Source organism: Muntiacus reevesi, chromosome 2 (genome assembly GCF_963930625.1).
Source record: "Muntiacus reevesi chromosome 2, mMunRee1.1, whole genome shotgun sequence".
Taxonomy (NCBI): Eukaryota; Metazoa; Chordata; class Mammalia; order Artiodactyla; family Cervidae; genus Muntiacus; species Muntiacus reevesi.
In genome coordinates, this window is record NC_089250.1 from 107070799 (window position 1) to 107084458 (window position 13660).

At 55.3% G+C, this 13660-nt stretch overlaps 1 protein-coding gene across 1 annotated transcript in view; it reads left to right on the forward strand.

Annotated features, from left to right (window-relative positions):
• The window catches only part of CDH23 (cadherin related 23), a 437615-nt gene that overhangs the window by 343196 nt on the left and 80759 nt on the right, over positions 1 to 13660 (forward strand). Inside the window, exons 29-34 of the mRNA XM_065922525.1 lie at positions 829 to 889; positions 1790 to 1938; positions 6576 to 6711; positions 8203 to 8591; positions 9433 to 9534; positions 9860 to 9862. Of these exons, the coding sequence (XP_065778597.1) occupies positions 829 to 889; positions 1790 to 1938; positions 6576 to 6711; positions 8203 to 8591; positions 9433 to 9534; positions 9860 to 9862 (840 nt within the window). The remainder of the gene's footprint in view (positions 1 to 828; positions 890 to 1789; positions 1939 to 6575; positions 6712 to 8202; positions 8592 to 9432; positions 9535 to 9859; positions 9863 to 13660) is intronic.

Sequence of the window (13660 nt, forward strand, 5' to 3'; positions counted from 1 at the left end):
TCTTGCATCACTTTGCAGGGGTGTTCTCTGCTGCTTTCCAGTGGGTAGAGGAGGTATTCAGCTCTTGGTTTGATGGGACAGACCTCAAGGCCATCTGTGGCTCTGCCAGCAGCCTCAAGGTCAGATGCGTTGTCAGAAAGGCTCAGCACAGGGCATTCTCAGAGTGAGAAGAGCAGCCCCAAGTCCCACCGGAAACAGGGCATAAGCCTGAGGTGCAACCTAGCAAGCCGGGATGGGCTGGGACTACACTGGAATGATCATGTGTGTGATTGGACATGGAGCCATTCCTTTGGCAAGTGGGCTTTCTGGGTTTCCACAATGTGGCTGTTACAGTGCACAGTATACTTTCCAGAAGTTGTAGTATATACAGTGCCAGTCTGGGAGCCAGAATAGCTTCAGACCAAGGAAGTGTGGGCAAAGAGCAGTTGTGCACCCCGCCTACCCCATGTGAGTCTCCTGGACTCTCAAAAGGCTGAAGGAGGGAACCGTGGAGGGCCAGGCTGAGCTAGCCAAGCCTGGATCCAGAGAGCAGTGGAGCTGTCACCCACCTTCTTGCCTGTGCTCACCAGGAGCCTGGAGGAGTGTCAGGAAAAAGAGTTGGCAGGTCTCCTGCCATGGACAGGGCAGCCCAGGGCCATCAACAGACAGGTGTCCTCATAGGGGATGAGAAAAACATGTCCCTCTCCTCTTCCTCACCCCCAGCTTCATGGGAAACGGTTTGGGCAGGACAGGCTTGGGGTGGGTAAGGAAAGGGGAGGGACTCCACAAACACCTTCTCTGCCTATGGGTGGAATTCGAGGAGTAACCACATGTCTCATCCTCCCTCAGCTAAAAGCCACAGATGCAGATGAGGGCGAGTTTGGGCGTGTGTGGTACCGCATCCTTCACGGTGAGTGGGCTGCCCTAGGATGGCAGGGGGAGGTGGTTCCTACCCCGGGGCAGCAGAGCTTCTCTAGGCTGCCAAGGGTCTGGGAGACGGGTCAGAGGGACGAACCAGGGATGTTCTCAAATCATTCGCACCAAGCTGGTCGTGTTTTCAGTGAGGATGCGTTTGACTCCTATGCTGAGTTCTTCATGTCCCACAGTGGGATATCACCCTGACAGAGGGGACCTTGAAGACCAGAGCAGCCCCTGGCAGCGAGCCCCCAAGACACTGAGTGTCACTGGCCCAGTGTGTATCATGGGCCCATGCCTGAACCAGTCACTATGACCTTGGACACTGGGATAGCCCCCCACCCCCACCCCAGCAACCTCCCAAGGAGGAGTCTCACTGGGCCAGCTAGACTCACAGGACCATGCCTGAACCAGTCACTATGGCCTGAGACCGCCACGTGCTGATCTCACTTCTGGAATCAGGGGTGAGCTCACCCCTGTGAGTGGAGGTGGCTGGATCCCAAAGGAAAACGAGAGCCCCCAAGGTGAGGGAGGGGTGCTTCCTCACTAACCTCTCACAGAGTTTGATTCGTGTTCCTTTCTCTATCATGCCCCTGTGTCCTCTGAAATAGTCAATCTGCTGATACCTCTGGGTGTGGAGGTCTCAGGAGACCTCCAGGCTTTCCATAAGTAGGGCACAGAATGAGCGTCTATCCCCTCCCTCAAATCCTGCTAGGCTAGGGCAGTGTGAGGCGAGGCTTCTATACCACTTCAGGTTTCAGCCAAGTGCCTGAGACCTCTGGGAAAGGTCTGCCTTCTGGGGGTCTGGGCTCCCCATCTTTTCTCCATAACCATGATCTCACAAGCGTCCTACTCCAGGACAGAGCCCATGCATATCCTCTGTCCCTCCACACAGGTAATCATGGCAACAACTTCCGGATCCACGTCAGCAATGGGCTCCTCATGCGAGGGCCCCGGCCCCTGGACCGGGAGCGGAACTCATCACACGTTCTTATAGTGGAGGCCTACAACCACGACCTGGGCCCCATGCGGAGTTCCGTCAGGGTGAGGCCAAGGGCGCTCTGGGGCCGGGGGGCTTGCACATGGGGCAGCATGTCAGAAGCCCTGTGTTCTGTTCAGCACTGCTGTCAGGGCTGAGCCAGAGCCTTGGGTGGACCAGAGATGGCCAGCAACTGGGGCCCAGGGCGGGAGGGCACCACTCATCTGGGTGCTGAGTGACACCTGGGCTCAGTAGGGGTGCCTTGGGCTCAGACCCACCTGGGATCTCGGATGTGTCATTTTGCTCTGAGCCTGAGTTTTTCCAAATGTGGAAAGGGGTCAGTGATGCTGATGCCCGTCCTAAAGGATGAGGTACCCTTACTATACTAACCCCTATATCCACATAGCTCTCTAGTGTGGGCCAAGGGAATCTCACATGTGTGATCTTGGAGCTATAGATGTCACCAACTTCATTTTACAAATGAGGAAACTGACGCACAGAGGAGCCACTTGTGATCAAACCAGGACTTGAGCCCAAGTCTTCCGAGTCCAAGTTCAATATTCTCTCCATTGAAAGTATCTCCCAAATATTGCAGTCAGCACTCCCAGCTGCCCCATCAGATGTCTTCTTCTCTGCCCACCTCACTCCCCTCAGGCCTCTCCCCTGTGCAACTAAAATCAGATCAACCCTAATCTTCCTGAATGGTCAGAACATGCACCCAGATACTCCATTGGCTGGGCCAGATGTACTCTCCTGCCCAGTAACAAGGGGATGACAGAAGTAAAGGAGATGACCTACAAGGTCACCCCCACACTGCCCCACTGCAGACTCAGCAACTCACAGCCCCTTCCCCTTAACCAGGTGGAAAGTGAGTCAGACCTTAGAGGTGAAGAGTAGGAGGAAGATGGGAAAAGTTGGGGTGGGGAGCAAGCAGGGACTTTTACCCAGAAGTGAGTGGGGCAGAATCAGCTCCTCTTATCGGCCCCATCTCCACCCCGCTGTTTCCCTCAGGCTGGAAACAATGAACAGAAGCCTGCCTCTGGTCCCCATCGCAAAGGAGGGTGCTGAGGAGCAGGTGACTCAGCCTTAGCCCATCTTCTGCTGTTGCCCCGCAGCTCTACCCCAGAAAGAGATGGCGAGGGAGACCTGAGTGCTTACGGCTGCCCCTTTGAGTGAGGTCTGCCCTGATGGAGGTGGCCGAGGGGATCAGATCCCTTGGCGTTTCAAACCGTGGGGCTGTTTAGAATGATTCCAGGGCCCTGATGACTGAGGGTCAGACAGTTACCTAAATGTGCACTGAATCAGCCTCACACAACCATGCTCACCTTCATGACGATGAGATACTGAATCAGCATGTGAATAAGTAATCCACCCACTTCAGAGCATGCCCTAAGTGGGGCCAGCTTCAGGCCACAGGGTGACCATTGTCAGCATAGGTTGGCTTGGCACCCTGGACCTCAAGCTGCGTAACCGCAGCCCTCCTGCCCCACCCCCACTCACCTCCCTCCCAGGAGCAGGTGGGCACCTCTCTCCGGGGTCTGCTCCTGTCACTGCCTCAGCATTGCAGCTGCAAACCTTTCTAACAAAATAGTATGCAGCACCCCAGGTACAGTGTAAAACAAAACAAAGCCAAGCTACGCCCATCGGTGCAGGGAGAGACACCCAGAGCCACACCTGCTCAGCCACACTCTGTTTGTGCCTCTCCCCACAAACCCTGTGGAACATTAAGCACCCTCACTCTGTGCCAGGTGCTTTTCTAAGTGCCTCATGTGCTTGAGCTCATTTAAGCCTCATAACAGCCCTCTGATGTAGGCACTGTTATTATACCCATTTTATAGATGAGGAGATTGAGGCAAGGAGGGCTTGGCCAATGTGTTTAGGGTCACACGGCAGTAAGGGTAGACAGAGCCAGGCTCCACACCCAGGCAGTCAGCTCAGATCTGTTCTCTTAACCGCTGTACCCCACTGCCTCACAGAAGGTTCCAGAGCACAGAAACTTCCACAGCTGCCTTATGCCCAAGAGTCATTTTTAAGGTGGGGATTTGGTTGCTTGCCCACGGGGTCAGAACTTGATGGCCCTTATTGTACACAGCTCCCACATCCCTGAGCCCAAGAAAAGCCAGGACCTTCCTGAAGACAGTGTGGGGACTCCAGCTTTGCCCTGGACTCATTTCCCCAGCAGCAGCAGAGCTGGCTTGAGGGGCCATCCACCATCTTCAGGTCGGAGACCAGGACAGCACCTATGAGGGGCCAGGGAGTTTGCAGTGAAACGATAGAGACTGGGGGCCTTACGTGCATACTGCGCGTGTGCACACACAGTCTCCTGACTCGTCCCCTCAGGAGGGCACAGCACTAGACGGAAAGTGGGGCTAGTTCTCCGGGGAGCCCAGCAGCTCAGTCACTGAGCCCTCCCGCTCAGCAGGAACTTGGCAGACCTGTTTCCTGTACATCTGTGTCTCTCAGGTTCGCAAACCACACACCATTTTGCCTCCTGTCTCTGCTGCTATAAACAAGGCTGAAACCAGCAAGAGGAGAGTGGCATGCAGCCAGTCTTATGGAGGGCCACACCCAGGCTCCATGCTACCTCACTCCTCTTTACTGCACTGTCAGACTAGCCCTGTTTTTTTCCGCCGTGACTCTTGGAGTCAAGGTCATTTGGCCAAGCCGACTCGGGAAGGAGAAGGCTCACAGTTTCGAGAGACGGATGGGTAGTTTCTGTTTATAGCAAAAGAGTTCCTAAAATTCATCCATGCAAATTCCCCCTCACACCCACCCACCCACCCCACCCAGGATCTCCCCAGCCAAGTTCTTGGTGAAGCCAGACTTAGAAGGTTCTGGCTTGTGAGCAGCTGTGCTCTGGAGTAGGCATGCTAGTTTGCATATTGGGTTCTGGGTGTCTGGACATGAAAATTTGATGACCTAGCAGAACTACAGGGGCCCCAAGAGCAGGGAAGTAGAGAAAACTTCACCCCCAGAGACATCTCCTCCCCACTACTCTGCCACCCCACTCACCTCGTAGTTGTCTGCCACTCAAGTCACCATTTCTGCTTATACCAACAGAAGCCCCTTCGTTTCCATCCAGCTAATTCCCCACTAACCCAGGAAGAGAAGCTGAGGCTGATCTGAGTGGCAGTGATAGATCAGAACCCAAATACTCATGTTCTCAGATGGGACCTTGCTCTGCCATCGGCACTGGGGACCACGTGCGCACTCCACGCCGCGCATCATTGCCCCGGCCCCATTGGCTCCTGCCTGCTCTGTTGGCAAGCTCCTGCTGGCCCAGGCTCTGTTAGTCTGGAAGGAGGGTCTCTCTCCTGTTCTGGGGCCAGCTCATCCCCAACATGGAGCAGAGTGGTAGGGCTGCTGGACTGGGAACCAGGAGAACCATCACTCTCTTCCCAGCTGTCAGTGACCTTGAGGCCTCGGCCAAGTCCCTCCCCATCTCTGGGCCTCTGTTCCCTCATCTGGGAAAAGAGGCAGGAGTCCTGGGCCTCCCTGTGGTTCCTTGAGCCCCACTACCCTCTGACTATAACTCCCCTCCCCACCACACTGGTCCTTCTGGACACAGCCCTGGTCCTACTCCTACCTGGGCCAGACCTGTGCACAGTCACATGCTTGTGTGTGTGTTGAGAGGAGAGGGGTGTACCAAAAGAAGAGTGAGGTGCTGATCTCTGGCCGTCACATCTCTCTCCATCTTTCACATTGTTTGTTTTGTTTTTTGCTGCTGCTGTTATGTAAGACATACATGTTCGATAGGGAGAAATTAGAAATTGTAAATAAGCAGTGATGAAAATCATGCATAATTCCACAACTCAGCGACAACCACTGTCTTGGTCTGGGTCTGCAGAAGCCAATCCTGAGACAAGGGTTCATGTGAATGTGATTAGTAGGAAGTATCGGAAGTGTGCCCAGGAAAAGCCGGAAGGGGCATGGACCAGGAAGGAAAGGCAGCCAGCAAAGTGGAACACAGGAAACTGACTCAGTCCCCCAGGAGCTCTGAGGACGGTCATCTCAGCTGCCCATCAGTCAGAGGCTGAGGGCTGCCTTAGCCTGACTGGGCGTAGTTCCCAGGCGGCTCCCACTCCCTGGGCGTCTTCTGGCTCCGGCAGCAGGAGTGGGGCTGGCGGGGTGGGGTTAGCCCCCCACAAATAGCCGCAGTGTTGTGCACTGGCAGTGAGAGCACCAGAGAGAGCGCGTGAGAATCTGGAGGAGCCTATGAATCTGGAGGTCTGCTATGACCGAGGATGTTTTCATGTCTTTTCTCCCGGAGGTATCTTGGTGTTTGAATGGGGTCCCTTTAAACTTTTCAAGCACTTTTGCAAAGCCCTGGCTCATTTTGCCTTCATAACCATCCTCGGAGTGGCACAGGGTGTGAATTGTTGAACTGATGTGACTGTCTCATAGCTGAGAAGCTGAACAGCCCAAGTTTCACCGATTAGCCACAGGTTCCCACAGGCTTCATAGCAGAGTCAAGAGCCAGACAAGGTTTGTTCTCTGACAAAATGATATTTAAACACCTGCCACGTGCCAGGTACTGTGTGAGGTATGGGGACACAGCGACCAGCCAGACAACCCCAGGCCCTCTGTAGAGAGCTCATAGCTGGCCTAGGAGCACAGTAACCACATATGCAGACTCAGGTGGGCCCAGCCCTGGGCTCCCCCGACCCCTACCCTGACCTTTCTCCCGGGCCGGCTCCCACAGGTGATTGTGTACGTGGAGGATGTCAACGACGAGGCCCCGGTGTTCACGCAGCAGCAGTACAGCCGCCTGGGGCTTCGCGAGACAGCGGGTATTGGCACGTCAGTCATCGTCGTCCGAGCCACGGACCGAGACACGGGTGAGGCCGGCAGGAGGAAGGCAGGGAGTCCTTTCCCCAGAGTGACCGGCCGCGGCCCAGGCCCCCCTCCCACAGGGCCTGGCGTCCTCTGGTTGCCCTGTGCTCCCCCATTCAGTGGCTCCCAAGTGGGCAGGGACTCCTGGGATCCCCACCAGATTCCCAGTCCCAGGAGGAAAGGAGTCTGGGAAGTGGTCCTGGTTTCAGAGAGAGGAGAGGTCACAAGCTGGGGAAGTCCAGGTTTGTCATCCCAGGACGTGGCAGCTCCCGCTAGCCTTTGGCTAGGGGCTGGGCAGGGCCAGGAGGGGTGAAGTTCTTGTCCAAAAGCTGGCTGAGGCCTGCTCCTCCAGCCAGCACAGCCCAGGGCCTGGCACACACACATTTAACAGAAGCCAGTGTCTTGTTCTACAGGGCAGTGGACATCCCTGGAGCCCTAGAGGTGGCCACCGTTAGCAGCGCAAAGTGAAGGAGAAAGGCAGTCAGGTCACTCTGGTCCTCTTTACAGGGCCTGGTTATCTAGGCCTCTGCCCCAGGCCAGGGATACAGCCAGAGGAGACCCCTTCCTATCCTTCTAGTTTCACAGATCCTGCCCTTCTTTCATGTCAGCTGCTCTCATGGCTTCCAACTCAGCCCCTGTCAGCCTCCCCAGCTCATTCCTGGAGCATGGGATGGAGTAGGTGGAGAAATAGGCCTGAAAACTCCTGGGTGATTGCTCTCCCTTAAACGGCAGGTTTATATGGTGCAGGTCACACAGGCATTGCTGGGGGATAGTGGTTCAAGTCCTTTTCTGGGTCGGGAATCTGTTTGAGAAACTAGTGAACGCTATGGATCCCTTCCCAGAAAGAATGCACCTAGAATTTTACAAATAATTTCAAGGAAGTCTAGGATTTCCTGAGTGATTTTATAACCATCCTCTCTGAAGTATGTGGACTTCAGCTAAGGAATCCCAACTTTGGCTCCTGGATGAAGCATGTACTCCAAGGCCACAGGGACTGGGGGGCAGGGAGTGGGCAGAACAAAGAAGGGTGACTCTGGCACTGGAACCCTTTGGCTGGAGGGACCAAATGAAGGCTTAGCCACCTCTGAGGATGTTGTCCCATCTAACACTTGCTAAATCAAAGCCTCCACTACATAAGAGATCCCTAATTACCCCACCGTCTCCTTGTCCAAATACTCAGTGAAGGTACTTGAACCCAAATGTTAGGACTCCAGGAGCTGAATCCTCCACTGGCATATCTCTCACCTCAAGGCCAGACCCCGGGGGAGTCAACAGCGCATGCTGGGCCTTGCCATCCTTGACCTTGACTGCATTCTCTGTGTTTCTCTAGGGAAAATCCAACCCACAGAGGTCGGGGGTGGTGCACACTGGGTAGGCAAGCCAAGGCCCATCGCCCTGTCCCTCTGGGACAGCAGTGGGTGTGCTGGGGCAGCTCGTAAAACCACGAGGCAGCCCACCCGCACCTGGACTGCATAGCCTCTTGCATCCTCCTGCAGGGGACGGTGGCCTGGTGAACTACCGCATCCTGTCGGGCGCTGAGGGGAAGTTTGAGATTGATGAGAGCACGGGGCTTATTATCACCGTGGATTACCTGGACTACGAGACCAAGACCAGCTACCTGATGAATGTGTCCGCCACTGACCAGGCACCCCCCTTCAACCAGGGCTTCTGCAGCGTCTACATCACTCTGCTCAACGAGCTGGATGAGGCTGTGCAATTCTCCAATGCCTCCTACGAGGCTGCCATCTGGGAGAATCTGGCGCTGGGCACCGAGATTGTGCGTGTCCAGGCCTACTCCATTGACAACCTCAACCAGATCACCTACCACTTTGATGCCTACACCAGCGCCCAGGCCAAAGCCCTCTTCAAGATAGATGCCATCACGGTGAGGGAGGCTGGGGACAAGCCCAGCCAGGGCTCCCTCCGAGGGCAGGGAGCGCAATTCCTTTAAAGCTAACCCGAGTTGATTGAGCTCCTTCTATATGACCAGCACTCTCTTCTTTGTCATAAACATCCCTTTAATACATCCCTTTAACATATAGTGATAAGATAAAGTTTATACATAGGCAACCTGGTGTCTTCTTATTAACTAGACAATGAAAGTTGTGCAGGTCATCACATTTCCCTTTTTACCTTGGCTGTTAGGAAGCTCGGATATAAATTTAGGGCATCACTGCAATAGCTTTTCTTAGCTAGGTGGCTAGTGCAGCTATGTCTTATCTACTGCCTAGACCTTCCTCTTCCAACTTTGCTTTAGTGGATCTTCTGTCAGAATTCCTTCTCTGAAATTAGGCAAAATAGTAATTGCTGCTGTGTGCTGGGCCTTGTCACAGATCATGATGGGGGGGCTCAGAGATGAACAAGACCTTTCCCAGCCCTCACAGAGCTCTCAGGCTAGGAGCAGCAGAAGCAGGAATAATCTAATATGCAGATCAGAGCACCACAAGGAAAGGTATGAAAAAACTATGGTAAAAGGGTAATAGAGCACCTCTGGGGCCCAAAGAGGAGAACGCCTGAACCTGGCTAGGGAAGCGGGATGCCTGCATGGAAGAGGCAGGATCCGAGTGGCATTGAGAGAGAAGTAGGATTTCAGTGGACAGAGCGTCACGGAGATGTGTACCAGCAGAGGGAGTGTTGTGGAGGTGGGAAAGTGGGCCGACCGTCCAGGGATGGCACAAGACTGCTTGGAATACGATGTCACTGTCCATCTGGCCCCCTCCCTGCAGGGTGTGATCACGGTCAAGGGCCTGGTGGATCGGGAGAAAGGTGACTTCTACACCTTGACGGTGGTGGCAGACGACGGTGGCCCCAAGGTGGACTCCACTGTGGTGAGTGGGTCCCCGGGTGAGAGCCCCCAACGGGAACAGCCCATCACCGCTCCAAGGCCCCCCAAACTCACATCTTCGCCAGCCACCCAACCTGCAGGGAGGCAGTGGGTGAGGGTTTCAGTCGCCCGGGGATGGCGCTGCAGCTGGCCATGTCACACTTCCCTGGGCAGCCCCTGGCTGAGACCTCAGACCAGTGGGAGAAGGGTGGCATCCTCGATAGACCACTGCTCCAGGAGCCGAGGCTGGGGGAGCTGGGACTGATAACCACCTGCATTTTTCCTCTTTCTCTCCCTCGGCTGCCTCCTGCCACCTCTGCCGCCTACAGAAGGTGAGTAAGCTATGGGCTGGGCTCGCCCTTGTGGGCTGTCTGTGGCCAGGACTGGCTTGGGCCCTGTGAGGTGCTGGGCCTTCCTGCCTCTCCTGGGGAGAGGGCATGTGGACAGGCCTGCCACTGGTCCCTGCTCAGGCTCCTCCCAACCTCCCCAGCCCATCCACTCACACCTGAGCCCAGGCCCCTCCCAAGCACGAACTCCACATCCGGCTCCGTCCTCTCTGCCTTCTGTGTCCCGTCACACCTCCCACAGCGGCCTGGGTGGGTGTTGCACTAACACAGGGTAGGTGAAACACACCATGGAAGGAACACTGAGGCCTCATTCATGCTCTGCTCCTCGGGGGCTGTGTGACGTGAACTAGTTGTGCATCCTCTCTGCTTCCTCTCGTCGGATCTAAGGCGGGGACCATGCTAGCTGCCCTGCCTTCCTCAGAGCCTGCGATGAGCAGATAGGAGGCCTTTGTGGGTTAGGAGGGGTGATGGGAGCAGCGTCTGTCAGGGGGGCCCATTCCCTCTCTCAGGGTTGGTGTAACAAGTGTGTTACGGTAGTCGTGTGGAGTAAGGCACTAGTGCCAGGGCCTGGGGAGTGCTGAGAGGGTCAGTGGTTGGCGTATGGTGTGAGTCCCTACCCCCGAGGACTCTCAGAAAAGATACAGAGGCCTTGTAGACTGGGGGGAGGGTGACTGCTGAGGTTGGAGGTGTCAGGGAAGATTCATAGAAGGATAGGAGAGGTGATGACCTCGGACTAGGCATGGATATGGAGGTGAGACCCAGGGGCGGGTTTTGAGGTGGCCTCCTGCCACGTTGAGGAGAACATTATGGATTCGGCCTGGGCTCCAGCAAGACAGGTCTGAGGCCACCTATAGACTGTGTGGGGTGGCCAGCTGGTCATTAACCTTGGTTCCAGCCATGTTTTCACCCCCGTTGAGTCCCTTTCACCTTAGCCTCAAGGAAGAAGCGAACCTGATGTCCAGGCTAAGAGACAAATGCATCTGCTCGGTGTCCTGTGACCCGAGCGTGGCTCCCTCGAGGTGCTGACTCCAGGGGCCCTGGGTGCGGCCAGGCCGTACCCAAAAGACCCCCCCATCCCCGGGGCCAGCTTGGGCGGAGTGAGGCTACAAGCAACTGGGAGCTCGCACAGCCCCCTGCGACCCCTGGTCCCTGAGGGCGGCCAGTGAGCAGAGCCCGCAGGCGGCAGATGGCGGGGAGGTGCTCTGGGCCCTGCAGCTCCCGGCGAGGCTCCTGGTCTTCCAGGAGGGCTCATCAGGGCCCCTCACGAGCCCCAGCAGCTTCATCCATAAAGCAGGCCCAGTCGTCCCTCCTCCATGCTGCCAAGGGACATTCCCCACGGGGTGCCAAAGCCCCTCGGGGACCAGGCGGCCACTTCCTGTGCTCGGGCTGGCGCGGGCATTTCAGAGCACACGCTCCAGCGTGGGCCCCTGTATTTCTACTCCCTTCGCCGTCTTCCAGGAAGCAGGACCCACCCCGCTTTGTTCTGCCCTGGCTTCCTCTCAGAGGCTCCCAGAGCCACTGGCCCAGATACACCAGACTTGGAGGTGTTGGGGTGGAGGCAGGCTGAGGGGCCTTTTAAAGGCACCACCATTTCCTCTGTGAGGCCGGAACCCCCAAACCACAGCTCACCTACATCTGACTCCTCCCCAGTCCCAGCAGTCCCCGTGACCCTGAGACGGGTGGGGAGGCAGCGGAAGGGGCAGGGTGGGCGGGGACAGCTCTGCTGTAGGAGCTCTGAGTAATACTCTCGGGCTTTTGAGGGATGAGGGTGGGGATATTTGGACCATGAGACCCTGGGTGAGGGAACAGACCGATGGCTCCTTCCCGTAGATCTTGGTATCTGCTCTCCCTCCTCACTCACTGATGCAGAGTCCCCATTGCCAGAGCACATCATCAGAGCAGTAATCCTAGAGGGAGCAACTACTGTGTGCCAGCCTCTGGGCTGGCTTAGGGTATATGCAACAGGAAACCAAAATCAGACACAGTCTCTGCCTTCACAGACCTAAAATAGAGGGGGGGGAAAGACACTGATCAAATTATCACACCGATAAACATATGCCACAACAGAATGGATAATAAAATATCAGGGAATTCAAGGAAGGCTTCCTGGAGGAAGTGATTCAAGCTGAGATTCCTCAGAAAGCATAGAGAAGGAAGAGCATTTCAGGTGGAGGAAATGGCATGTGCAGAGGCCCTGACGTGAGAGAAAACATGGGGATTCCCCACAAGACCTTGACCAGAGTGAGAAGAGTTTGGGAGAGTGCTTCCCGGATGACCCAGAGGGTAAAGAATCTGTCTGCAGTGCAAGAGACACAGGAGACATGAGTCCAGTCCCTGGGTCGGGAAGATCCCCTGGAGGAGGAAATGGCAACCCACTTCAGTATTCTTGCCTGGGAAAATCCCATGGACAGAGGAGCCTGGCAGACTATAGTCCACGAAGTCTCAAAGAGTTGGACACAATTGAGCAACTAGCACACACAGATTGTGGGAGCCTTATTTGTTTCCCCCCTGAGAACAGCGTGGTAGACGTTATTATGCCCATTTCACAGATGAACAGACTGGGGCTCTGAGACTTCACAGAACTCCCCGATGAAAATTCGTAATGGGTAGGCAGCATCTTGTCAGACCAGATGCAGGACAGGGACCACTTTTTCCTGCACCATTACTTTTCGTTGGCTCATTTATTCCTTCCAGCATCCTAATGCTGTAGGTGTTCTTATTCCTACTCTCATCTGAGGAAATGGAAAGTCAGAGAAGTTGAGTAACTTTTGCCATATCACACAGCTAGTTAGTGGTAGAACTGGCCCTGCTGTGAAGCCTGGGTTTGTTCCCTACATTTCTGACAGCTGCCTAAAATTTGGAAGTGTGGTTAGAACCGAGAAGGGGGAATTCCTGATTAGGAAGGAGGGGGGATGAATGGAACCATCTCTGCATGGTGGTGCGCTTCCACAAGTCCCCCGTGGAGTCCTGTGCACACGGGAAGCAAGTAGACCTGGGAGCCCTGGAGCCCCAGGCCTGAGGAAGGAGGTGGAGGTCTGGTTTGGGATAGCTAAAACCTGAGCCTGGTTCCCTCCCACCGCAACTTCAGTCCCCTCATCAGTGAACTTGAGGGGCACCTATGACTCTGGCTGCATGGCCCGTGGCCATCCATGGGCTGGAAGCTGCATTCCCAGCCGGGCCTTCTCTCCAGGCTTGCTCTTCAGACCCTGCAGGAGAAGCCTGAGCTGCAGGCACAAAACAGTCTGCTTTTCGCATGCAACTTACATGTCCCCTGTTTTTATATGGTAGTTGGAAAATTCCCTCCCTTCCCTCTCCACATCGGGACCACCAAGCCACCTAGGTCCCCTCTCCTGCTCCTGAGCCCTGGTTCCTTCCCTCTAAAGGTGCAAATGAAGAGGTCTTCGGGCAATACCTGGTTACCAGATGTGTTTTAGCTGGGCTGCACAAAATTTTTTAAATTTTTATTCAGTTCAATGCAGTCACTCAGTCGTGTCCAACTCTTTGTGACCCCATGAATCGCAGTATGCCAGGCCTCCCTGTCCATCACCAACTCCTGGAGTTTACTCAAACTCATGCCCATCGAGTCGGTGATGCCATCCAGCCATCTCATCCTCTGTCATCCCCTCCTCTTCCTGCCCCAATCCCTCCCAGCATCAGGGTCTTTTCCAATGAGTCAACTCTTCGCATGAGGTGGCCAAAGTATTGGAATTTCAGCTTCAGCATCAGTCCTTCCAATAATCACCACCTAATTCCACACAGAAATCTGGATTCCTTAGTTCCTTT